General features: G+C 60.9%; 1 protein-coding gene across 4 annotated transcripts in view; it reads right to left on the bottom strand.

Annotated features, from left to right (window-relative positions):
* The window catches only part of KIF21B (kinesin family member 21B), a 39,873-nt gene extending 17,547 nt beyond the window's left edge, over window positions 1-22,326 (bottom strand). For all 4 annotated transcript variants that reach the window (XM_032710375.1, XM_032710376.1, XM_032710373.1 and 1 more), the window contains exons 1-12: window positions 22,251-22,326; window positions 9,107-9,329; window positions 8,569-8,751; window positions 5,131-5,280; window positions 4,767-4,901; window positions 4,256-4,423; window positions 3,650-3,765; window positions 2,864-3,059; window positions 1,746-1,935; window positions 1,571-1,634; window positions 549-773; window positions 197-278 (exon numbers count right to left, since the gene is read on the bottom strand). In XM_032710375.1, coding sequence (XP_032566266.1) covers window positions 197-278; window positions 549-773; window positions 1,571-1,634; window positions 1,746-1,935; window positions 2,864-3,059; window positions 3,650-3,765; window positions 4,256-4,423; window positions 4,767-4,901; window positions 5,131-5,280; window positions 8,569-8,751; window positions 9,107-9,329; window positions 22,251-22,321 — 1,803 coding nt within the window. In that variant the 5' untranslated portion in view covers window positions 22,322-22,326. The remainder of the gene's footprint in view (window positions 1-196; window positions 279-548; window positions 774-1,570; window positions 1,635-1,745; window positions 1,936-2,863; window positions 3,060-3,649; window positions 3,766-4,255; window positions 4,424-4,766; window positions 4,902-5,130; window positions 5,281-8,568; window positions 8,752-9,106; window positions 9,330-22,250) is intronic.
* Between the last annotated feature and the right edge of the window lie 2,834 nt (window positions 22,327-25,160).

Raw genomic sequence — 25,160 nt, 5'->3', positions numbered from 1 at the left:
AATGTGGACCCCTCGCTCCAGAGCAGGGCTGGCTGGGGAGCATCCAACTGCCCTCTGCTGCAGTATGGAGTCCTCAGCAAAACGACCCTTCCAAATTCCTTCAGGGCCAGCCTGGGCTTGGTCCCTGTCCCATGTGGGGCAGTCACAGTGCTACACACCCAGACAACCCCTCGGCATGAGCACGATGCCCGCTCACCTCCTCCACCTCGTTCTCATCCGTCTCCTCCCCGTTGTCCTGCTGCAGTTTCTGCTGCTTCCTTAACGCCTCCTTCTCTGGGCTAAGGGGGGAGCAGAGCAGGGTTGTTAAGTCCCAGTGTGAGGGAGCCTGGAAACAGGTCCTGCTGGGACCACCCTCAGCCGCCTGCTTTTCCCCCTCTGGGGAAAATAAGCTCTGGAATTGTGTGGTGGGCAAAAAGAAGGCACCAGCAAGGCAGGGCAGGGAGGGGAACCCAGACGTCCAGGTGGATAGGTGAAGCAGGATACCCGACACCACAAGGAGCAGCCAAACCCACAGGCAGCCTCTCCACTCCCCAAACCTCTGCCTTCACCTCTTCCTCTGCTGCCTCCGCTCCTTCTTTTTCAGGCGCTCCAGGTCCTGCTTGGCCCGTCGGAGGACATCGGAGGCCTCCGAATCCACTGGCCCCGCGGGGCTGCACAGACCTGCCAGGCCAGCAGCTGGGGAGGAGCCCATGGAGTAGGGGGGCCTGGCAGATGCTCGGGACAGGCTGCGGCGCAGGGACTCGTTCATGGACTCGCTCTCCAGAAGCTTCGTTCTAGGGAGTGGAAACAGGACGTAGTCAAAGAGGGGCCATCCCACTGCCCCCAGTTTGGGTTGGGAGGGACCTTAAAGCTCATCTTATTCCAACCCCCTGTCACGGGCAGGGACACCTTCCACTAGACCAGGTTGCTCCAAGCCCCATCCATTTGCAGGGGTGGGACTGGCACAGCAGCTTTGGGCAACCTGTGCCAGTGTCTCACCACCCTCACAGGGAAGAATTTCTTCCTAACTTCTAACCCAAATCTCTCCACTTTTAGTTTAAAGCTGTTCCCCCTTGTCCTATTGCTATGTGCCCATGCTTAAAAAAAAAAAAAGAAAGAAAAAAAATCACTCTCTCTCTTTTTTAGAAGCACCATTTAGTCACTGGAAGGGGCTCTAAGATCTCCCTTCTACAGACTGAACATGATGTGTTCGGATGGTGTAAGCCAGGGATGGATCCACTACTAAGCCATTCCAGGTAATGATGGGTCAGAAAGTCACAATGCTGCCAGACAGGGTCCCAGGATCATGCAAGAGACTGGGGTGGACCCAACTTTGGGGGGCCAGCAGTCCCTCAGAGACCCCAGGTACTCCCAACAGGATCACCCCCTCCATCAATGCCTACACCAAGGACTACAGCGGCCGAAGCACTGCCCAGCACCAACACTGGGCCTCCTACAACCCCCTGTAGCAGCAGTGCCATCAGCTGCTGTTCCACGGGGCACACGGCTCAGCCCAGCAACATTGGAGGCAGCGAGCTGTGAGACACCCAGGCTCGGACCCCAGTGACACACCAGCCCTGCACCCACTCACCTCAGCTCTTCAATCTCCCGGATGTAGTTCTGGATGAGGGTGCCGATGGCTTCGTTACCATCCCCTGCAGGGGCAGAGGCACAGGCGGGTCGAGGCAGGCACAGGCTGTACCACAGACCCCATCCCAGCCGTGCTGCCTGGTGACCCACCGTGCCATGTCCTAGCCAAGCCTCACCTGCCTTGGCCAGCATCAGGTTGGCCTCCTGGCTCATGAGGTAGGTGACCCTGCTGTTGATGGCATCGATGGCCTCCTGCATGGCCTTCACCCTCATGCGCAGGGCGCTGTTCTCCTTCTGCAGCATGGTGTTCTCGCGGAACAGGTCGCTGTATCCCTCTGCGCCGTCCTCCCCGATGACTCGCTTGCCCTGTGGGACAGGAGGGAAGCCCCTGAGTGCAGGGTGAGCTGGGACACAGGGACTCACCACTGCATCCCTAAGGGCAACCCCAGACACCACAGCAGGGACAAACCTAAGGACCAGGAAAGTCTGAGCTGAACAGGCAGAGGGTGGGAGATGTTTCAGGGTTTCTCCCTGCCTTAGCACTCCCAAAACCTGCCCAAGGTCCTGCTTGTCACAGGCAAGACACTGTCTCTTAAGCCTCCTGACTCCTCTAGACATTACCCCTACCCATAGGGGCAGGGGATGGGAAGCAGGAGGGTCTGTCCCACTAAACCTGCCCCAATTCAAACATGAGGAGTGGGGCTTTCTGCACCTCCCTCCATCTACTCACCAGGCTCACTCCATCAGCTGGGTTTGCCTGGGGTGGATTAAATTTTCCTCACAGTACCTTGTGAGACTGTGTTTGGGATCTGTGCTAAAAACAGCACTGATTCCACAGGGATGATTTAGCTCTTGCTGAGTAGGGCTTGCACAGCACTAAGCCCTTCACCCTGCCCCACCAGCATTAGGCCAAGGGCATAGAAGAAGCTGGGGGAACACAGCTGGGACAGCTGCCCCCCACTGACCACAGGGATATCCCAGACCATACAATGCTATGTTCAGCATATAAAGCTGGGTGAAGGAGGAAGAATGGGGGGGATGTCTGGAGTGTCATCCCAAGTCACCATTACACCTGACAGAGCCCTACTGTGCTGGGGATGGCTGAGCATCTCCCTGTGATGGGCCATAGGGAATGAGTTCCTTGGTTTGCTTTACTTATCAAACTGCCTGTATCTCAACCCATGAGTTTTCTGTTACTCTCCCAGTTCTCTCCCCCATCCCACTGGTGGGGCAGTGAGTGAGCAGCTCCATGGCTGGCCAGGGTAGGGTTAGGGCAGGGTACAGGCTCACTCACTGCCTTGTACTCCATCAGTTCCATCTGCAGGCGGGCGATCTCGGCCCGCAGGGCACTGATCTGCTGGCTTGTCTTGTCCTGGTTCACCACCACTTTGTTCTTGATGTTGCGAGCCCGGTTGGCGTATTTGAGCGTGTTCAGGGTCTCCATGAAGTCCCGGTCAGAGGGGCTCACACAGGCAATCATGATGGTTTGGCTTGGGGATGCAAGGGCAGGGTGAAAGCCAGTCCCCCCCACCCTGTAGCAGCTCAGCAGCTAGAAAGCCAGGACCCAGCACAGGCGCCGTGCCCCCAGACACCCATCCTGGATGGGGAGCCATCTATGTTTTATAACCAAGGTATAAAATGGCTTCATCCCTCCCAGAGCCACAGCACCCACAAGACCATCAAGCACCACATCACACAGCACTGAGCAAAGGCAGCTCCCTCTGGTCAACCCACCCATCCTGGGATTGCCAGGGAAGAACCGGCTCTTCGGAGAAGAGGCAGGGAATTCAATCCCCACCCATGCAGGGCACCAGCACCTGCCAAGTCCCAGATCTGTGAGGGCTCAGGAGGGTTTTGCATCAGCTGATTCTGCCAAAGCTGCCAATTGCACCTTGGGCTGATGAGGAGCCAAGGCCTTTACATCTGCAAAGTCACGCCATGCCTGGAAGAAGGTATCCCCTCCCCACTGGGCACCCACAGGAGTGCTGAAATAGCTCCTGCATGGCTCCAGAGCCCCTCAGCCCTATCTGCAGAGGGACAGTCCCTGCAGCCCTAGCCCCAAGCTCAGCCCCCCCCTTACCTGTTGCCCCCAAGAGAATCCTGCAGCAGGCGGGTGAGCTTGGAGTCGCGGTAGGGCACGTGCACGACTTTCTTGCTCTGGTCTCCGAGGGCACTAATGACATTCCCCAAGGCCAGCTACCAACACAAAGGGAAGGCCCCCAAATTCAGCCCTAGCTGAGCATACAGCTGCCACACAGCCAGCATGTCAGGCCTAGGGCATGTGCTGTGGCACAGGTTTGGGTTGCACAAGGGGGAGGTGGGGGGCTTCCCTTGCCAGTCTCGCCTTCCCCCCTCTTCCCTGGCCTGTGCCTTTCTCCCATGCTGCACTGAGAAGCAACATCGAGCCCTAGAGTGGTCTTTTTAGCTCAGATTAGCAGACCTTACACTTTTGGGACTTGCACCCCTGTGCCCAGCTGCAGCCCCCCCACAGCCCTGCCCTTGGCAACAGAGCTGTGCTCTCACCACTGGCACTGTGAATATTCCTGCCCTCAGGGCCCGGCCGAGACAGCAGCACCCCAACAGTGCAGAGTAGCTCTGGGCAGGACCCAGAAGTGTCACAGGCTCCCCCAGGCAGGCTCTGCCTCCCTGCTCCCCCTGCCCACCGGTGCCAGGCTCAGGGCCGTACCAGCCCGCAGTTGATGGAGATCCCTTCCTTCGCCCTCTCGCCGGTTGCTCCCGTCCGCTTCAGCCTCTCTGAGCCAGCCAGGTCCACAAAGTGAAACTTGGCTGTCAAGGTCTCGTACTCGGTGGCGGGTTGGGATCCATCCAGGAGGCCGGTCACCTCCCCGTTCACCTGCAGCCAGGGACACAGGAAGGGTCACCACTGCAGACCTGGGGTGGGCAGAAGGTGCTTTGGCTGCACTCAGATGTCAGCAAGAGCCTGAGCATTCTCCCTCCACATCCAGCCCCTTGGAGATGGAGACAGGACTCCAACAACAGCTTGCTCTGAGCCATCCCTGGGCCAGATCATCACTGCCTTGGATCAGCTCACCCTCAGCTCCCATTAAATCCTAACACTGGCTACGACTGGAAAGAAGACAGATTTCAAACCCTCTCCCCTTCCCAAGGGACCTCCACGCATTGCCTGGGTATGGGGCCCAGGAACAGCCTGGCCATGAGGCAGCAGCACATCTCACCAGCTCCGGGCGGGCACACACTCTGGTCTGGCACAGGTGAATGGTGAAGATGGCGTGGGACCGGGAGCTCTGCACGTTCATCTGGGTGCTGGCGGTGGTACGGGAAAGAGCTCCCTGTTTTAGGCACTGGATCAGCTACAATGACACCAGGCAGGGAAGGAAACCTTGAAGCACCTTTGTAGGGAGTCAGGACAGACCCTGTGCAGCCCAGTGGACACACCAACCTCTCCCAGAACCCCCTTGGGACTGCACCATCCCACCCTGGGAGAGATCTCCCCTTGCCGAGATGTCCCCGCCCAGCACACCCCCGGCCAGTGGCACCCAGCTGCCACCCCTGCTCCGTGCCTGCCCACCCCACACCCACCTCGTCCTGGGAGCTGATGAGGCGCGACGTGACCCCCGTGGTGTAGATGCTCCCACTGGCATCCTCGTGGATCTTGATGTTGGATTTGCGGTGCCGTGCGTCGGGGTCGCGGGCGCTGTCGAACAGGTCCAGGATCTCCTCGTTGTAGAGCTGAGTGGGGCAGCAGCAGGCGTGGGGTGAGCAGGGGGAAGCAGGAGGCTGCTCGAGCCTGGCACAGCAGGGCTGGTGGGAGGTGCCCTCTGGCCCCCCACTGCCACCCCCCAGAGCTGGGGCTGCACGTCTGCTCACGCGTGTGTGCAAGGCTGAGCAGGGGAGTTGGTGTGTGTGCAAGCCTAGGAGAGGAGGTACAAGCCTGTGCATGCAGAGAGGAGATGATGCACAGAATCCTGGAATCCTTCAGGTTGGAAAAGCCCTCTAAGACCATTGAGTCCAACCATTCCCCCAGCACTGCCGTGGTCACCACTAAACCATGTCCCCAAGTGCCACACCCACACATCTCTTGAACCCTTCCAGGGATGGTGACTCCACCACTGCCCTGGGCAGCCTGTGACAGCACCTGACCACCCTTTCAGGGAAGAATTCTTCCCTAATATCCAATCTAAACCTCCCCTGGTGCAACTTGAGGACATTTCCTCTTGTCCTGTCATTTCTCACTTGGGAGAAGAACCCAACACCCACCTGGCTCCACCCTCCTGTCAGGGGGTTGCAAAGAGTGAGAAGGTCCCCTTGAGCCTCCTTTTCTCCAGGCTGAGCCCCCCCAGCTCCTCCAGCCACTCCTCATCAGACTGGTGCTCCAGACCCTTCCCCAGCTCCATTCCCTTCTCTGGACACGCTCCAGCCCCTCAATGTCTTTCTTGTCATGAGGGGCCCAAAACTGCACCCAGGATTTGAGGTGGGGCCTCACCAGTGTCCAGCCCAGGGCGATGGCCACTGTCCTGGTCCTGCTGGTCACACTATGGCTGGTACAAGCCAGGATGTCATTGGCCTTCTTGCCCACCTGGGCACACTGCTGGCTCATGTTCAAGCACCCCCAGGTCCTTTCCTTGCCCACCAGGAGCTTTCCAGTTGCTCTGCCCCCAGTCTGGAGCACTGCACGGGGTTACACGATGCACAGGGAGCTCTGAGCTGCCTGTGCAGGCACCAGCTGGGATGGGATGCCCGGAGGAATGGGGTGTGTGGGCACACCTGTGTGCAGGTGTGCATCCACATGCCTGTCTGCCCCACAAAGCTCTGAGCTGCACTCTGGGTTGGTTCCTGCTGCCCAATCCTGTCCTGTCCCTGGCCCACACACAGGCAGCTCTGCAGGAATGGGACATTTTCAGAGCCCTGCCTCCAGAGCCTGAGCAGACACCCACGAGCTACACATCCCCCTGACTTTCCTGGCTCACCTGAGGAGCCCCAGCCACATGAGCCAGCAGAGCCCCACTCCCATCACAACTCCCTGAGGTCATCTCTGCCAGATGGAAAGGAGATGAGGGGGACCAAGGAGTGCTGGACAAGCAGGAAAAACCCTGCAGCCCCGGAGCTGACAGAGGATGCCCCCCCATCCATATCTTGACCCTGCAGCATCCTCTCTCACCCTGGGGTGGGGGGACACCCCTGCCCATCTGTCCCCTCGCCACCACCACTCAGTATCACCCTCTTGCACTCACATCCCCGTGCAGAGAGCAGGGTCACCCAAGGACTGCAGGTTCCTGGCCAGCAGGACGGATCAGGCTAATCCGTCCCTGGCTGCCCCAGGTGCAGCTGGGCTCCCTGAACGTTTAAACCTTCCCCCAGGAGCAGAGTCACAGGACACGGATCAGCCGGGCAGGTCCTGTGCCCCTGCTGGGACAGTGGGTTGGTGACCAGTGCCTGATGTGGCCACATGCCCAGGCTGGCACAGCAGAGCCATTATCACCACAAAACCCTCCCTGTGTCACCTGGATGAGGGTGGCTGCAGAACAGGGCTTGGTACAGTGGCTCAAGAGCTCCTGGTTCAATGTCCATGCTGCCAGGGTGGACCAACAATCTTGGTCACTGGGTCACCAGGCAGCAGGTTTTATTCTCCCCACTTGTAACAGAGCCCCTGGGGAGCCTTCAAGCCCCCTCAGATGGAAGATCCCCCCCACCCCAGGGCTGCCAATTTCCCTGGTGAGCAGCTTTGAAACAAAGCAGAGGAATCCTTGTTCCCACCCTCCCCCGCAGCCACTGGACAAACATCTGAGTCTGAGAGCCAAACCAACCAGGGTCAGAGGTGATGGAGAGAGAGAAAGACTACAGGAAATGCCCACAGCAGTTGTGTGACCCCACGCAGGGCTACTGCTCTGTCACCCTCAAGTCCACCTCTTGGTCTGCAGAGATGTTTCCTAGGATGGCCTGGTCCAGAGGCAGCACTGGAGGCACCTATCCTTCCAGTGTCCCAATCCCAGCAAACAGGTCAGCCAGGACAGGCAGGAAACTGTCTCCATTTCCACCCCAGCCCACAGGATCCCCAGAGAGGAGCCTCACGAGCTGAACACAATTGGGAAGGCAGCCAGGAGCTTGGATAGGCCAAGTGATGGGAAGGGAAGGACACAACAGCAACAACGTGGGACCTAACAAGGGCTCTGCAGATGAAGACCTAAGTGGGAAGGATTTCTCCAGCAAGGAGGTGACTTTGGGCGCTGCTTCCCCTCTCCAGGCCATCAGCATCTGGAGACACCCAGATGTGATGGTCAACAAAGCCACCTGGAGGCAACATCACAGCACGGGGCCCTCCCTGCCCATCTCCCATGGGTGTACCCCAGGTCAGGACCCCAACCAGATGAAGCTTGCTCAGGAGCTCAGCTTTGTTCAACAGTACCCTGTGCTTTCTCACCGGGGCATTAAACCAGTTCCCACTCACACCTCTTTGCTCCTTCACCAGAGGAGCAGCCCCCAGGGAAACTGCTGCCAACACACAAGGTCCATGGGCTTCCCAGGACAAACTTCTCCAGGGAATGAAGCAGTTAATAGAAGAGGCTTTTGAATTGGAGAAGCCAGAAGAGAGGCGGGAGAGGATGCATTGAAACACTCTCAAGGTCAAAGGCCATGGGAAATAGCACAGCCCTTCCTCAAATCCTCCCAAGAGTGGCCACTTTCTTCTCTGCCTGTTTCACTGGCAACACTGGTCCAGACACAGGGCAGCAGGTATCCTGCTATCCTGGACCTCAAACAGGAGTAAGACAGTCCAGAGCCCCTGAATCCCCAGAGGACCAAGCCATAGGCCCCTTTCCCATGGGGGGGACTCCCTCTACCCAGTTTGTAGCCATCCTGAAGCCAACAACATCCAGGTGCTTTGAGTCCCCACTGCACCCGCACACACACACCCAGTCCCACCACGGCCTGCCCGGGAGCAGTCAGGACATGGACTCAAGGCATGGGAGCACAGAAGGACAGGGCAGGGCCACGGTGTCCCCCAGAGCTCCTGTCACCCACCTCCAGGAACTGGGCGCTGACTTTGAACTCGGGTGCTGCCACGCCCTGGCTCTGGGCCGCGCGCTTGCGCTCCTCGATGCCGCTGAAGAGGTGGCCGATGGCCCGCGGGATGATGCCCTGCTCCTCCTCGGAGATGCTCATGTCGAAGCCGGTGCCCATGGTGTACGTCTTCCCCGCGCCAGTCTGCGCAGAGACAGTGAGGGGAGAGCTGGCCGTGCCCCCCCCGGCTCAGCTCTGCCTAAAGCACCCCCCACTGCCCCCCTGCCGCTCCAGGCTCCCCAGACGCCCTTGCTGAGCCACTCTGATCCCCACCACCACACTGACTCCTACCCCAGCCCTGCCACCCCCTCCTCCCACCCATGGCCACCCCCCACTGCCCCAGCTCTCACCAGCCAGGGATAACTCTGTCCTCTCCACACCCAGAAACTCACACACGCTCCACTTTCCCGAAGCTCTGCAAGTGCCCTCTCAGTACCCCCAGTGCTGCTGGGGGGCAGAGCGTTGAGGCCAGAGCCCTCAGAGCGGGCAGGGCCCATACCTGCCCGTATGCCAGCACCGTGGCATTGTAGCCCTCAAAGCAGCCCTCGATGAGCTTCCCCATACAGGTGGTGTAGATCCGCTCCTGCCACGTGTCCAGGTCAAAGACAAAGTCGTAGGTGAAGGCCTTGTCCTTCCCCAGCAGCACCTGGGGCTCTCCAGGTGTCACTGAGGTGCAGATGTGACATCCTTCTATCTTCTCTTTGGGCAGCTGGGGACGGATCCTGTGGGAAGGGAAGCAGGCTGAGGGCAGCCTCATGGCTCACCCTATTCTTGGGGACACCAGTCTGGTCCCCAGGATGGGAGCACAGCCCGTGCCGGGCACCAACATGTCCTGGGGTGTGTCCAGTCCAGCACAGCCAGCTGGTCAAGGGCACAGAGCTCTCCCCTGTTGCCCTGCACTGGTGCAGCCTCACCTTGAGCACTGTGTGCAGTTTTGGGCACCACAATATAAAAAGAACGTAAAGGTATTAGAGAGTGTCCAAAGGAGGGACATGAGGATGGGAAAGGGCCTAGAGGGGCCATATGAGAAGTGGTTGAGGTCACTTGGCTTGTTCAGCTGGAGAGGAAGAGCCTGAGGTCAGACCTCCTCGGGGTCTGCAACTTCCTCAGGAGGGGCAGCACCAATCTCTGCTCTCTGTGACCAGTGACAGGAACTGAGGGAAAGGCATGAAACTGTGTCACAGGAGGTTTAAGATGGATATTAGGAACAGTTTCTTCCCTCAGAGGGTGGTTGGGCACTGAACAGGCTCCTCAGGGCAGTGGTCACAGGCCCAAGGTTGCCTGAGCTCAAGGAGCATTTGGACAGTGCTCTCAAGCACACAGTGAGATTGCTGGAGTGTCTTGTGCAGGACCAGGAGTTGGGATGGATGATTCTTGTGGGTCCCTTCCAGCTCAGGACATTCTACAATCCATGCTGGAACCGTGGCTGCTGCTGGCAGGGGATGGGCAGCACCTCTGCCTGTGGCATGGAGCAAACAGGGCAGGGGATGCCTCAGCTCCTGCATCCTGCCAGGGCAGGGGTGGGCAGCCGGGCTGCAGCACAGCCCCACTCGCTCCCAACACAGACAGATCAAACTGCAACTACAAAGGCTTGAAAAGCAAAATGCAAAAACACGACGAGACAGTCCCAGCGCCAAACCCACCGTCTGCACCAAACCCCCGCCCAGCCCACGGGCTGTCCCCAGCCCTGGACCCGCCGACGGGACAGGGACAGGCTGGGCTGGGCTGGGCTGGGCTGGGTTGGCTCCCGGCTCGGGCAGAGAGCAGGACCCACCCGCCTCATCCCACCCACCGCGTTCAAGCACTGCCCGAGAAACGTGGGAGCAGAGCGGCAGGACCCGCACAGACCCCGCTCCGCCTCGGGGCTGCGCAGCTCCGGCTGCCGGTGGATTCACCAGCTACAGGAAGCTGGGGACTCCCAGAGGGCTCTTAGAGAAAGAGGGGGTTTGGAACCAAGTGCCATGCAAATAGCTCTCCCCAGTGCTAATGACTGCACAGCTCCCCTCCCCGGGTGCTCCATAAACACAGCTATTAATTCCTCCAAACCGCATCCCTGGCAAGCCACATCACGACCTGAGCAGCCGCTCTGTGGACTGGGACTCAGAATCATGGAATCTCCCGACCTGGAAGGGACCCACAAGGACCATCGAGTCCAACTCCTGGCCCTGCACGGGACACCTCCAACAATCCCACCATGGCCCTGAGAGCATTGTTCAAACACTCCTTGAGCTCCTTGGCAGCCTTGGGTCCGTGACCACTGCCCTGGGGAGCCTGTTCAGCGCCGACCACCCTCTGGGGGAAGAACCTTTTCCTGATAAGCAGCTTAAACCTCCCCTGGCACAGTTTCATGCAGGAGCCACTGATCCTTGCCCGGAGGGGGGCAAACCCCCGGGCTGTGTTTGGGGGCACAGGGTATCCCTGTCGGGGACAGGCAGCAACGGGAGCACCTCTTCACCCCCTCACCCTGCACAGCAGACGCGTGGGAACAGCTCTGCGCCTCCCTGGATATATTTAGCTCAGCAGCCACAACAAAAAAGCAGTTTCTGATGTGCTCAGTCCCAGACTCGATCCTGTCGCCTTCCCAGGTCCCACCCTCCTCCAGGAAAATTATCCCCAACTTTTAATTACTTTTGGACCAAGACGATGTGGTTCCGCCACCCCCACCCCAGACATGCACAGCAACTGCAGCCCCAAGGAATGGGCAGAGGAACAAACTGGAACCACAGTATGCTTGGGAATTCTTTTTCCTCTCAGGAAAAATGAGAGCAGGTTTTCAGCAAAACATTTCTTTCTCTCTCTGCCCCCCCCTTCACTCCTCCCAGGGGATTAAATACCTCCAAGGGGAGTTGGCAAGAGGATGAGCAGCAGCACTGGAGGGGTGTGTGCATATTAACTTTCCACAGGGCATTTAGGAACTCACCTCCAGCCTGGCCATGCTGGGCTGTTCCAGTGTCCACACACCAACACCAACATCTGTCCCACTCCCCACAGCATCATGGGGGTCTTATGTGGCCACCAGGAGACATCACAGAGGGTTTCTCGAGGCCAGTGCAGCTGCTCCCCTGTGTTCAACTGCCCCAGCACTCCCACACCAGGGTGTCCCATCCCTGCCCTCCCAGGAAGCACATCCCCACACTGGGTACCAGGCAATGTGAGACCTTGGTTGGGCCAGGGAGGTGCTCGTGTGTTGTTCAGGCCATGCCCAGGCACCACAATACCTCCACCAAACAGAGAATCGTGGAATTATTTAGGTTGAAAAAACCCTCTAAGATCACCAAGTCCAACCATTCCCCCAGCACTGCCATATTCACCACTAAACCATGTCCACAAGAACTGGGTGTGATGCTGTCAGGGACCAACCTGTGGACGATGGAACTGCTCCCTCACCTGCCTCTGGACACAGCCACCCAACCTGCTCTGCACCTGGTCATGGGCCACCAGCCAGGAGGACAGCTTGTGCCAACCACCAGGACCCACTGTGGAGCAGAGCACACCAGGGTGCCGTGGCCAGAAGGGCTGGGACACCACCGAGAGCCCTGCTGCCTCCCTGGGAGTCCATAGCACGGGCTCCTGTGGTTATGTGGCAATGGGGGACATCCCTGCTAAGCAGCAGCCAAAATTAAGCAGCAGTTCACCACCAGGGTGCTGCCTTGACACCCTCCAGCTCGGCAGGAGCGACCTGAGCCCCAGCTCTCCCAGGCAGCCTGTGCCCAGCCGGCCCCACGCTGGCACTGGTGATGGCTCTTGCCCAAAGCCGGCATGGGGAGGAGACAGGCTGTCCTGGGACCAGCAGGGTGCTCAGCACCACCTCCATCTCCCTCCCACCCATATGGATAAACCAACCTCAGCACAGGCAACACCCTGGGCAGGAGAGAGCCAGCAGGAGCATAGTGGCACCAACCACCAGCACACTCCACCCCACCCTCAGCTCCCCGCGAAGGGACAGTGACGAGGGACGGAGCACCAGGACAGAGCTGCACGGTCCCAGCCAAGTGCTCCTGCCAAGAAAACCTTCCCAGGCACCCGGCACACCGGGCAGAAGGCAGATGGATGAACAGACAGACAGAGGAGGCTGCAGGGGTGGAAAACATCCCTCCCCAACCAGCAGCTATCACTGGGGCGATGACGGGCGGCGCAGCAGGAGCCTCATCCAGCATCAGCATCCAAAGGCGGCAGCACAAGCGACATCCGTGCCAGGAGAGCTGCAGCCGGCACAGGGACACAAAGGGGACCTCGGCTGGAGCCTCTCCATCGCTCCCCTTCCCGTGCCCGCGGGGCTGGCAGGCTCTGAAAGCGCCGTCTCCACGGCTGGGCCGCCGGGGACACCGAGCATCTGGGAGGAAGGGGGGAGCGGGTCCTGCACCCCGAGGGGCAGGAGCTCCAGCAGGCACAAAGGGCGAGTTGTTCTGCACCACTGCCCTATGCCAGGCTTGGCTGGCAGGAGCGGAGAGGGGCCGGGAGCCAAGTGGGCACCGTGAGGCAGCTCCACAGGCAGGGTCAGCTCAGGAGTCCCTGACCCCAACAAGAGCAGCCTCCCGGGGAGGCACCTGCCCATCCCAGCATCTCGAGCCCTGCAAGAGGCACGGGGATGGGACTGATCATATGGGGCACAGCCCCACTTCAGGGCTGCACACACCAAAGACACCACCAGGCTCCTGTACTCTGAGGGGATGCTGTCTCCTTGTGCAAGGCAGCACAGTTTGGCTGACGTGTCCTCCTCACCCACACGTCTCAGCTTCCACCCTCCCAGCCCACTACTATGGCAGCCCCAAGGGGATCAGAGCATCCTTTGGCCCCCACCAAACTGCCTGCACCCATGGCTAGGCATATGCCAGGCCACAGCATCCTGCTGAGACATGGCTGCCCTGGGGCAAGGCAGCCCTCCCATCTCACTTGGCCATCCCACTCAGCATGGCCCACAGGAGAGGGTGGGCACAGGGGCACAGGGACCCAGCCTCCCCCAGACCCATCACCCATGTCATACAGGGGCTGTTCCAGCTCCCAGGGAGCCTGAGGACACACACCCCTCCTAACATTTCCCAGTGCTGGCAGGGGGCTACAGGGCTGGGGGCTGCACAGACTAGGGGGTCTCTGGGAGCTCCTGTCCCTCCAAGACCTCTCTGCGAGGCGGGGAGGCTGCCTGCAGACCCTACAAGGAGCCTCTCCCCTCCCAGGGAGGCTGCCCAGCCAGGTAGGGCTGGTTTCCCAGGGAGCAGAGCCAGGGAGAGGCAGGTGGGTGAGTTCCATGGGATTTTCCCTCTCTGTGCCAGGCCCTGGAGGCTTGGAGCCACTACCTCTTGTCCACCTTTTCTGCAGAGGGGCAAGGCTGCCCACTGCAATGGTGATGAGGGGCTGGGCACTGCACCTTGCCCAGCCACGGCCACCAGCCACCATGGGCTGGCAGAGGCTGGAGCTGGCAGATCCCACCAGGGCACAGCCCAGCTCTCTGGATGAGCCTGCCAGGACAGGTGGGCTGGGCAAGCCCAGACAGCACCTGGCTCCTCTCCCCACATTGCCTGCATTCATTCTGCTCCCATCCCCATTCCTTGCATCACCTGTGTTCACCCCGCTCCTGTCCCACAACACCCCACTCCCCACATCACCTGCACTCACCCCCCTTCCCCTCCCCTTGCATTCAGCCCACTCCCATCCCCACATCACCTGCTCCCATTCCCACTCCCCCCACACCTGTTCCCCCTGTTAACAGCTCCCTCCAGCCCCCCAGAACTGCAGGAGCACCTTCCCAACCGCCCAGCCTCGCACACAGCCCCTCTGCCAGCCTCGCTGTCACCTCTGCTCCCTGCCCACTTCACTCTCCTCTGCCCCAAACCTGTCTTCCATGCTTTGCTGCTGCCCTGTAATCTCACCAAGCAGCACAGGGCAGCCAGAAGGGGCAGCTCTCACATCTTCCTGTGCTCCCCCAGCTCACCTCAGGGGTCAAGGACACCCCAGGCATCACAGAGCCAACAGGCAAGGCGGTGTGTGGCACATGGGGCACGGCGTGGCAGTGTGTGGGGCACTCAGCTTGGCCAAGCAGCTCCCCAGGACAAGATCAGAACAAAGTGTTCCAGGTTTTCCCAGGTCTCCAGGCCAACACTGCAAGCTGCCCACACCCCCAGGAGCCAGCAGCTGCCCCAGGCCCAAATCCCAGGGGGTTTTCTGCCCCCTTGCCCGCAAAGGGATCTCCCAGCTTCATCCCCCCTGAGCACAGGGTCCCAGGAGAGGGCTGGCTGCCAAGGGCTGGCTCTTTGCACACAGGTTACATTGGACCCAAACCAAGACAAAGTTCAGCATTTAATTATTGTGGCAGGGAAGTGGCTCAGCAATCAGAGAAAATTGAATCAGGCTCCCTGGGGACTGCCAGGTCTGGTCGGCAAACGTTCCAATTAAGAGATATAGCCAGGCACCTCCCAGCAGGAGTGAGCACAGCACAGAGCCACCTGTGCCACTGTGCCCCAGTCAAACCCTGCCAAGGCAGAGGGTGCCACAGCCAGCGCATCTGGACCAGCACTGGGGCAAGACAGAGCTCCTGGGCAGCCTGGGGACACCCCACAGAGCTGGGGTGCACCCAGAGCCTCACTGGGCACAGCTCTCGGGGGGGACATGCCTTCACCCCACATCCATCCCCCAAGGAAGCTGCCCCAATACCACCCAGCCTGCTCCCCTGCAGGGCAAACCCCACCACCTTGGACCCAAGAGCCCCACGGGCTCCTCCTAATCCTCCCACTCCAGATTTTCCCAGGCTTAGAGAAACCTTTAAATCAGGCCCTGGCAGGCACCATGTGCTGCTCATTAGCTCTGGCAGGAGCACGTGGCGCTGAGTTGCACCATCTGCTCTGAGCTGAGACCCGTCTAGGGCAGGGATGAGGGATGTGCTGCCTGCACAGGGCCAGCACTGGGGACACCCAGCCCGTAGCAGCGGGCACAGACCAGCAGGGCCCAGGGGGATGCACAGGGTCGTGCTCTGCCCAGCCTAGAGGGGAGCAGGAACACACTGAGTTTGGGATCTCCCCAGATCCCCCATAAGTGATTGGCCACGTCCCGTGTGGGACCAGCCCAAGGGGAACACCACGAGGATGTTTGCAAACAACAGACCCAGGACAGTCACTGGTAAAGGGCTGCAGTGTCCCCAAACCCCAGGCAGTGCCCCTCCCGGGCAGGGTGGGAAGCACACGTGTGGCAGCACACACAGGGTGACACGTGCCCCAGCAGGGCCCCCACTGCCTCCAGCAGGAACAGTCCATGGGGTTAGCAGCAGCTTCAGCAATTAAGAGAGAGGGAAAGGAAATCATCATTCACCAGGAGACCCTGGGCCTGATGGGCCATCAGCCTGACCCTTGGGGCACAGGAATGTCACGGGTCCCATGGAGACAGCCAGACAGACTCCCTCACCCAGCTCTGCACCCCAGCGTTGAGGCTCGCACTTCCTCCCAAGCCAGTGAAGCACATCCAAAGGCTCCCTCCCTTTCCCAGGAGTCCCTGTGAGGTCCCCATGCCCCAGTTCCACCCCAGTACTGGTGCAGCCATACTGGAGATAAGGCTTCCCTGGAGCTGGCATGCTGGCAGCCTCCCAGCATGCTCCAATTGCCACTGGGAAAACAACAACCCCATCTTGGCAGAAGATACTGCAGACCCAGAGCCCACAGGGAACATCAGAGCAACTTGCCCACAAGACAGGGGAGCAGGTGGCACAAAAGAGGTGCTTCTCCAGCCCCTCCCTAAAAAATAAATAAATGCCAAGCCCTTGGCCAGCAGGATGAGCCACCAGGATGGGGGATGCTGCAAAGCACCCAGGAGCAAACCTGGTCCTCTGGCTGGGCAGGGAACAGGGGATGTTTTGCCCTGATGTCTCCCTCAGGCAGGTGCAGCCTGAAATAATGGATGAGCAGAGACCACAGCACCATGGACTGAGAAACCACCCCACAACAGGAGGGGCCAGGCTGTACTTCCCAGCCCTGCAGCGGTTTGGGCCAGAGAACTCAGTGGCTGGAGGGCAAAGGAAGACGAGGAGGAGGAGCTCAGCTCCAGCCTTTCCCCTCCCAGACCAGAGCAGGCATGGAGACATCCCACTCTGCCAAACAAAGCCAGGCATGGGTGGTGGGCAGAGATGGCCCCAGCCCCACACGGTTCCATGGCATGGAGGGACAGGGGAGCTTGGGGCCAGGCTCCACTACAGCAAGCTGTGACAAGAAATCTTCCCTGCCACGTCAGGCTCCAGGGAGCTGCAGAGCAGGGGAAGGGATTCCACTGGGATCCCCGAGACCTCAGGCTCAGCCCTGAACCCTCACTTGGAAATGGGGGTGATGACTGTGTGGCATCCACATGGAAAGAGCAGAGGGGCAGATCCCAAGCAAGATGAGGCAGCCCCAGACACACAGCAATGCAGAGCCAGTGGGGATATGGGGACATGCCAGGGCAGCACTGGACCAGCTCCTGCTCTGCCCAGAGGGGGAAGGGGTGGCAGGCAGGCCAGTCCCCTTCCCTCCCACCAAGCCAAAGTAAAACCCATCAGCAACTGGCCTGGGTGCACAGTCACTCCCTGCACGATGATCTCCTGCAGCAGATTCCAGCAGCAGCTGCCCTCACAATCCACCACATCCCAAATCTGCTGGCTGTTTAACCAGCAGCATGGAGTGTTTTGACAGCCTCCAGCAGGAAACAACCCCGTGGGACCACCAGGGCCAACCCCCCGCCAGCAGGAACAGCAGGACAGCCACGGCCAGGGCTGGTTCACACCAGGCCCATGGGGGTATCACCTTCCCTCTCCCGGGGCCAGGAGCCATGTTCCTGACAGCTTTGTTTGGGGCTTCATCTCCTGCAATTTTCTCCTGCCTCCAGTTTCACTGCTGAGGTTGCAGCTGGCTAATCCAGCCCCGGCCTCCCAAGATCTGAGGCTCCATGGCATTCAGTTAAATCCCCTGCCAATGGGTGATGTGTGCAGGCACCAAAACCCTCCTCAAGCTGCTTTGCTTCGAGCATGGCACATCTGGTGGGACCACGGGGTGCAACCCTGCTCCCCCCTCACAAGCTTCTGTCCCCTTTCTAACATTTCTGCTGTAAAAGCCATCGAGTGCCTGACTGGAGCCAGGCACAGAACCCCCTGTGCCCACACACCTGGGCTCAGCACTGCCCTCCGAGAGCCTGCCATGGCCCCCAACACCACCCTACAGACTGGAGGGCACTACACGGTCCTGTCACTCCCCAGAACATGCACCACCTCCCCCCAGAGCCGCAGAAGGCTGAGAATGCCCAAAGTGAAAGCAAAGAGCAGCAGTGAGAGCAAAGGCTCAGCCCTGCAGCAAAACAGGCACAGGATGGCAGGGGGGGAAGGGAAGGGGAGGGGAAAGGGGGAGGGGGGAGAGCCGCTGCCAGGGCTGAGCTGCCCTCATTAGGGGCAGAGGATGAAGAAAGGGGCTGGGGGTGCTCTGCCTGTCCAGCACCCTCAGGACAAAGCAACCTCTTGAGATCTTTCCTTCCTGGGATCAGGGCTGCTCCCAGCCCCTGCAGATGGGAGACAGAGCACCCTAGGGCTGTGCCCCACACCAGGATGGGCCTTTAGCCTCATCCCACAGGAGCCTGGCACATCACACGCCTTGGGGTGGGATTGCCTTATCTCTCCCTGCATGGCCCTGTGACATCTGAGCAAAGCCAACCCAACACCAGCCAGACTTGGCAAGAGACAGTGTCCCATGCAAGAGACAGTGTCCACTGCTCCACAGTGTCCCCCTGGGACCACACAGAAGGGGCTCTGAGCTGCCAGAGCAGCAGGTGGGCAGGAGGTACCAAGCTGTACCCCCACCCCTCCCACTGGAGCCCTTGGACAGCACGGACACTGGCCTGGCACAAGTTAGGTTAAGACCACCTCTCCAGCTGGACCCAAATCTGTCACAGAAGAGATGGTTTGAAAGGGCTACAACACATCCACCTCCTCGGGGACTGACCCCAGCTGGTGCTGGAGACTTTGGATTCACAGAAAGCATCCCGGCAGGCAGAGATGCCAGGACTCTAGCAGGGCTAGAGCCCAGCTGATCCCACCACCTGGCCTTTCCCAGCTCAGTCCCTCAGCCAAGGCCCCCACAGGGTGCACAGTGATGGGCACATGAGTCTGTCCAGTCCTCCTTCCCAAGGAGGAGTTGGGGGTCACTCCCTTGGGGCAGAAGCCAGCACAGGACTGCCCTCGTGGAGCACAAAGCATCGCAGCAGGAGTGTCTCCGAGAGCAGCAGAGCACTGGAGGTTGCAGAGTTTAAATAAACTTGAAATCCGACTCAACTTCCTTCCCCAATTTCACAAGCTCCGTTTCCTGCGTCTCCGCAGCCGGCCACGCGTGCTCAGTGCCACGGGCAGCTCTGGCACAGGGGATGCCCCTCTCTCTATGATGAGCTGGCCAGTTTGGAGGTGCCCTCAGGGAGCAGCTCTGCAGCCAGACAGGCTGCTCAGGCCTCCAGCCAAGGAGTTTAAATGGCCTCTGGGGTCAATACGTGCCATCAGCCCTTCCTGACACTGCAAAACTGCTCGTGCGCCCAACAGGGCTGAGCTCCGCTTCCTGCAGCCGGCACGGGGAGTCCCGTCCCCAGCCCACTGCGGCTGCCAGAGCTGCCACCACCTGACTGCAAGCCTGGAGGGGGCTGCGGGGAGGGGGGCTGCTGAGCCTGAAGGCACAGGCCTTAAATCCCTGGCACGAGCCTCAAATCAAGGCTGTGCTCCCGGAGAGAGGGCAAGGAGCGGGGAGCTGCTGCGCTGGCTGAACCGCAGCCACCCTTTTGAAGGTCACCTACAGAAGGAAGCGGCAGTTGCTGCCTAAGGAGTGTGGGTCCCCAGGCCCCCCCACTCAGCACCATCGCGGCAGGCGGCAGCTTCCTGCTGACACCGTTACCCCGGCGCAGGGCACGTGGGCACCAGCCCCAGCCCCAGCACCAGCACCAGCCCCAGCCCCAGCCCCAGCCCCAGCCCCAGCACCAGCACCAGCACCAGCCCCAGCACCAGCCCCAGCCCCAGCCCCAGCCCCAGCACCAGCCCCAGCCCCAGCCCCAGCACCAGCCCCAGCACCAGCCCCAGCACCAGCACCAGTACCAGCCCCAGCCCCAGCCCCAGCGCCGCCAGCAGCTCGGCCCCGGCGGTTCCTCCCCACGGCATCCACTGGAGCCAGCAAACTCAGCCGCGCCCATGGAGCCACGAGTCAGACTCGAGGCTAAGGGGCAAGCGAAGGCAGACCCTGCTGGCGGGGAAGGCGGCGGCCGGGGCAGGACCCAGCCCTGCCCTTGCAGACAGTGCAGGTCTGAGCTGCAGGTACAAGGTACATGGACAAATCAGCCCCTGGGCCAGGAGCAGCTGCTGGGCCTGCATTTCCCTCTGCTGACAGCAGCGCTGCTGCAGGTACTGGCCATTTCCCTCCTGGCACGCAGAAAGCCTAAATAATGCCCCTGCACTCCAATACCTGGCTCAGAAACCAGATTCTTTGGACTCCCAGTGCAAACGGGGCAGATGGGGGTCTCAAGGGTAAGATGGGAACCTGTGAGGTTGACAGTGAAACACCACAGTGTTACTCCTGCCTGCTCCTGCCAGGCCAAGAGAATCAGCAAGAACTGAGGTGCACAGCTCCAGCACTCCTGTTCCTCTGTCCCCATTCCTCCCACCCTGAGGGCTCCCCACCCTGGGACCACAGAGATGGGTCCTGGTGGCCTGTGGTACCTCTTGACATCAGCTGGACCAGCCCCAGTCTTTTGACCCCATCAGCCCACAGTGCCTTCCTCCAACACCCCCATCACCTCCCAGTGTCCCTGGCCCTTCCCCAGGTCCCACCTCACTCCCACCAGCAGCACAGACACACAGACCCCGAAGAAATGGCACAGCTGGTCCATTCATGTTATTATGAAGGGACAAAAGAGGAGCTTTGATCCGTGTCCTGCCGCACCCCAGAGGCATTCAATCCCCTCCACGCTCCGATGGCCAAGGGAGGCAGATCTAGGGCAGGTTTGCTCCAAGGGTGGGGGGTCTTGGAGACTCCTGCAGCCCGGCTGCTCCACCGGCAGGGAGTCACCAGTGCTCACAAAGGAAAATCTCACTCTGCTCCCAGCCCAGGACAGGAGGGGACCCAATCCCAGTCCCCCAGGGCTGTTGTGGCAGAAAAGGCGAGTGGTCCACAGGGAGAGCATCTCGGCCCTTGCACACTCAGCCCTTGCACACTCAGCCCAGCCTCGGAGCCACCTTCCTGCACGGCGCTGCGACCTGCCAGCTTTGTCTGGCAGCCTCCCTGCTCTCAGCCCTGCTCCTTTGTCCTCCCAACTCACCTCCACCACTGCACTGCCCCAGCTGCCTGGCTCCCACCGGCTCACTGAGTGGGATGCTGGCTCACTCCTTCAAGGGAGGGAGAGGAGAGGGTCGGACCTCTCTCCTCTCCCTGGTTCCTCACCATGGACACTCCAGCCCCACTGCAATGCTGCATATCCCAACCACATCCCTGCTGCAATCCTTTCCCCGAGCACCAGCCAGCCTAGGACCCCACTGCTGGCAGACCCTTGAGGGATTAGGAAAACCCAGTAGAAACGACCCCGCAGCCGCCATCCCGAGCGGCACCCACCCCACCTCCCGCATGATGTTAAAAGGCATCATCCCGAGACAAATGCAGCGCAAAGAGGGGAACAGTCTGGCCAGGAGGAAATCTCCACCCCCAGCGCCGGTATCACTCGGTTCCCGGGTCAATGTCCTGGCACGGACACTCCGCCTTGGCACAGCCCACCCTGCCCCTGTGCAGGTACCCCAGCAGCACACGCAGCAGGGGCTGCCGTCACTCCTCCTGCAGCTCCCCCATCCTTCACAGCCACAGCCTGGCCTCAACCCCCGGCTTCTCAGAGGAGCACGGCAGAAAATCCCCTCCGGCTGCTCCCTGGGCGGGCAGGCTGGAGGGGCAGGGGAGCTGGGAGGTGTCCCGGTGCACACACACACGCGTGTACACACGCACACAGCCTTGCACACCCGCATGCACAACACACACCCAGCCCCACACCCACCCGCTCTCCCTCCATCACTGCCGCTGCACCAGCAGCATCTTTTGTGCTCCCGCTCTGCCCAGGCAGGGCCAAGGCAATGCCCCCCGAGCCCCGGCGGGGTCGGAGGCCGCCGGCAGCTCCCTCTGCGAGGTGCGGGTCTGGAGGCGCATTGTTCCCAGCACAAAGACGCCGAAATGCCGCATCGCTCCCCCACCACCCAGGGACCCCCACCCCACCCCCCGGCATCCCGGTGACACCTCGGGGGGGGATCCAAACCCACCCGCGCCGCAGCCGGGAGCTGCCCATGCTGGGTGCCAGGCGGCTCTGCCGGCGGAGGGGCCGGGGATGGTGAGGGGGTGGAGGGCAGCGCGGGGCTGCGCGACGCGGGAGCCGGCGGGGAGGTGAGGGGAGACACCCCGAAACGGTGCGGAGAGCGAGCGGCGGGGGGAGTGCGGGATGCGGCAGAACCCGGCTCGGGGGAGAGGAGGGGGTCTCACTGCCCCGGGAGGGGCACCCGCCAACCGCCGCCTCGCACCCGCGGCTGTAGCGCCCGCCCCGCCGGTCGGGCATCGGTCCCGGGGCGCACCGAGCCCCCCGCGCCCACCCCCGGGATGCAGAGCCCTCCCTGCGCCGGGAGCGCCGAGCCCCGCGCTCACCTCACGGCCACCTTGACGCAGCTGTCCGGGGTCGCCATGGCCCCGCCACCGCCGCCGCTACCCGGGAGCATCCGCGGGGCGGGGGGGCGGGGCCGGACCAGGTGCGGGGCGGGGCCGAGCCGGGGCCGCGCCCCCGAGAACCCGAGGCGCGGGCACGCGGGCGGGCGGTGAGCGCGCACGGACACACGGAGCGGGCCGTGAGCGCGCACGGACACACGGACCGGGCCGTGAGCGCGCACGGACACACGGAGCGGGCCCCGGCCGCACTCGCTCTCGCACGGTCTGTTACACTCGCACCCGCACCCGTCAGTCAGCGCTGCCGCCTACAGGGGCTGCTCCGGGTGTGCTGGGGCTGTACCGGGGCTGTTCGGCTGTAGCGGGGCTGTACCAGGGTTTTTCCGGGTGTACCGGGGTTGTACCGGGGCTGTACCGGGGCTGTTCGGCTGTACCAACGTTTTTCCGGGTGTACCAGAGCTGTACTGGGGCTGCCCCGGGTGTACCGGGGTTGTACCGGGGTTGTACCGGGGCTGCTCCGGGCTGTAGGGGAGAAGTACTGGGGCTGCTCTGGGCTGTTCCCGAATTTATCGGGGCTGTACCAGGGCTGTACGGGGGCTGTTCCGCGGGTATCGGAGCTGTACCGGGGCAGTACTGGGGCTGCTCTGGGCTGTTCTGGGGTTTGTCGGGGCTGTACCAGGGCTGTTCCGGGCTGCACCGGATGGCATGTTCCGGCATGGTTGGCATCACTCAGACACTTCCATGGCTCCACTGGATCCCATCCCAGAGCTCTGTGGTGTTGAGGGGCGACACTGTGGAGCAGCAGGAGCCAGAGCAGGTCAGGGATGAGCTGTATGCTCTTGCCAGACCCACTGGGACTGGGGGCTGGTGACCCTGGGGGCTGGACAAGGCTGTGACAAGAGCCCATCCCAAGAGGACAGGGGATGAGGCTGATGGCATGACAGCACAGTGCCACAGTGCCCAGGTGCCAGTACAGCTCTCCAGCATGCACAGTCTGTACTGCAAGGCTGTGGAGCCCACACAGCAAGCTGGACACCCACGCAGCAGAGGACAGTGCCCCACAGGGCCACTGGCTCCATCCTGTGAGCTGGTCTCAGGAGGCTGGTGAGGGAGACACGTACAGTGGCCATCAGGGAGCAGGACTGGGCACAGGCAAGCACTGGGGAGCTCAAGGAGCCCCTGTTACGGCATCCCTGAGTTGCATTAACTTTGCTGGGGCTGATTGCAGTTGGACACACTGCCTGGGGACACGGCCAGGCCCTGGCTCAGCAGGAGAAAGCATCTCCCAGCAGGTGAGAGACCTACAGGGGACCCTCAGCTCTGCAGATTGGTGTCAATGTCAGGGCAAATAGCAATAGAACCCGAGGGCAAACTGAGGCATATGGAGGTATCCTTTGAGGAATCCAGACTGTGTCCTGGGAGAGGGACAGCCAGGACACGCCAGCCCTGGTGGCTGACAGAGCCCAGCACCTGCCCTGTGCTCTGGGGTGTGGGTACCCTCACCTCAACAGCACTGTCCCTTCACTCTGTCCACTTGTGCTCCTTCCAAGGCTCCCAAGGTGCTATCTCTGCACCCTGTGGAAGCTTCTCAGCACCTGCTGGGACGGGTGAGTTCCAGGGCACATTATGCTGGTACAGCAGCATGGAGATGAGCAGGACATGGCTTGTCTGTTCTCCTGCAAGGATGTGAGGAGCTGGTATTCCTCTTCCTTTGTCCCATGTTTGCAAGGACACCTGGTCCAGGGTGTGCTTCCCTCCCTGAACTGCTGATTTTTCAGAGGCTGCACTCTTCCCCACTGAAGCTCCAGGCAAAGAGGGGTAGTGACTGTACCACGGTGTTGCTGTGCCTCTCTTCCTACTCCCACCCATGTGCCAGCTGTGCCACAAATCACATCTGTGCTATCACATCTGTTCAGCTAGAATCAACTCAAAAAAGACACACCAAAAACACACACCTCCTGTGCAGCCCCAGACCCTAGGAGAGGGTGCAGAGGCCCCCCACACACTGTATGTCCCCACCACAGTGTCACCCTTCATGTTTAGAGTCCCCAGTGAGCACCCACCTGATTTGGCAAGTGGAACATGCAGTCCCACACCTCCCTAAACCCACTAGACCATGACCACTCATCTCGTCACCTGTAACATCCCCTGGTAGAGCAGCTGCCAGAGCCACACTGCCCTTCCTCAGCAAGGTGTGCCTGTGGGGAGGAAGGGGGGTGAGTGTGAGGGCATGTAGGTCCTGCCCCAGGGCAAGGAAGCAAGAGGAAGGGATGCAGCAGCTGCCCTCACACCATCCATCCCTGCTGGCTGCACGGCACAGGGGGAAGCTGCTCTGCCATGGCCCAGCACCAGACTGGCTCTGGTGCTCAGCTGCAGCTGGAGCTCAGAGACAGCCAGTTCCCTTGATTGAGTTAACAAATAAAAGCCGTGCTGGAGAGCAGGCTGGATCATTGATCGGCTCCTCCCCCGGGACTCATCCCCTCACTGCATTTTATTATATATTAGGTGAGGAAGAACCCTCCTGGTTCCCAGTTCTGTTTGGCTGGGAGCCCTCAGGAGCCAGATCCCAGCAAAGAGCTGGGCTGGGAGATGGGGCTGCCCCAGTGCTCAGCACCCAGACCCCATGGGGGACACTGCAGTCTGTAACACAAACCCCTGCACAGCCCCAGAGAGGAACCACCTCAGCTGCTGCTCAGTAGGCAGCACTGGGAGCACTGGCAGGGACAGGCACTGTGCCCCCACACTCTCCTGGCCCGTGCCCTGCTGAGCCGTGGGGATGTCTCAGGATGAATGAGATGTTCCCACACACCGGGATGAGTGATGGATGCCCGACCCCAAGAGCGGTGCCTGGAGACAGTGGGAGAGGCAGAAATGGCATTGCAGTGTCCAGCTCTC

This window comes from Chiroxiphia lanceolata, chromosome 25 (assembly GCF_009829145.1).
Source record: "Chiroxiphia lanceolata isolate bChiLan1 chromosome 25, bChiLan1.pri, whole genome shotgun sequence".
NCBI lineage: Eukaryota > Metazoa > Chordata > Aves > Passeriformes > Pipridae > Chiroxiphia > Chiroxiphia lanceolata.
The sequence above is the reverse complement of the archived record's forward strand: the minus strand, read 5'-3'. Positions and strand labels throughout refer to the sequence as shown.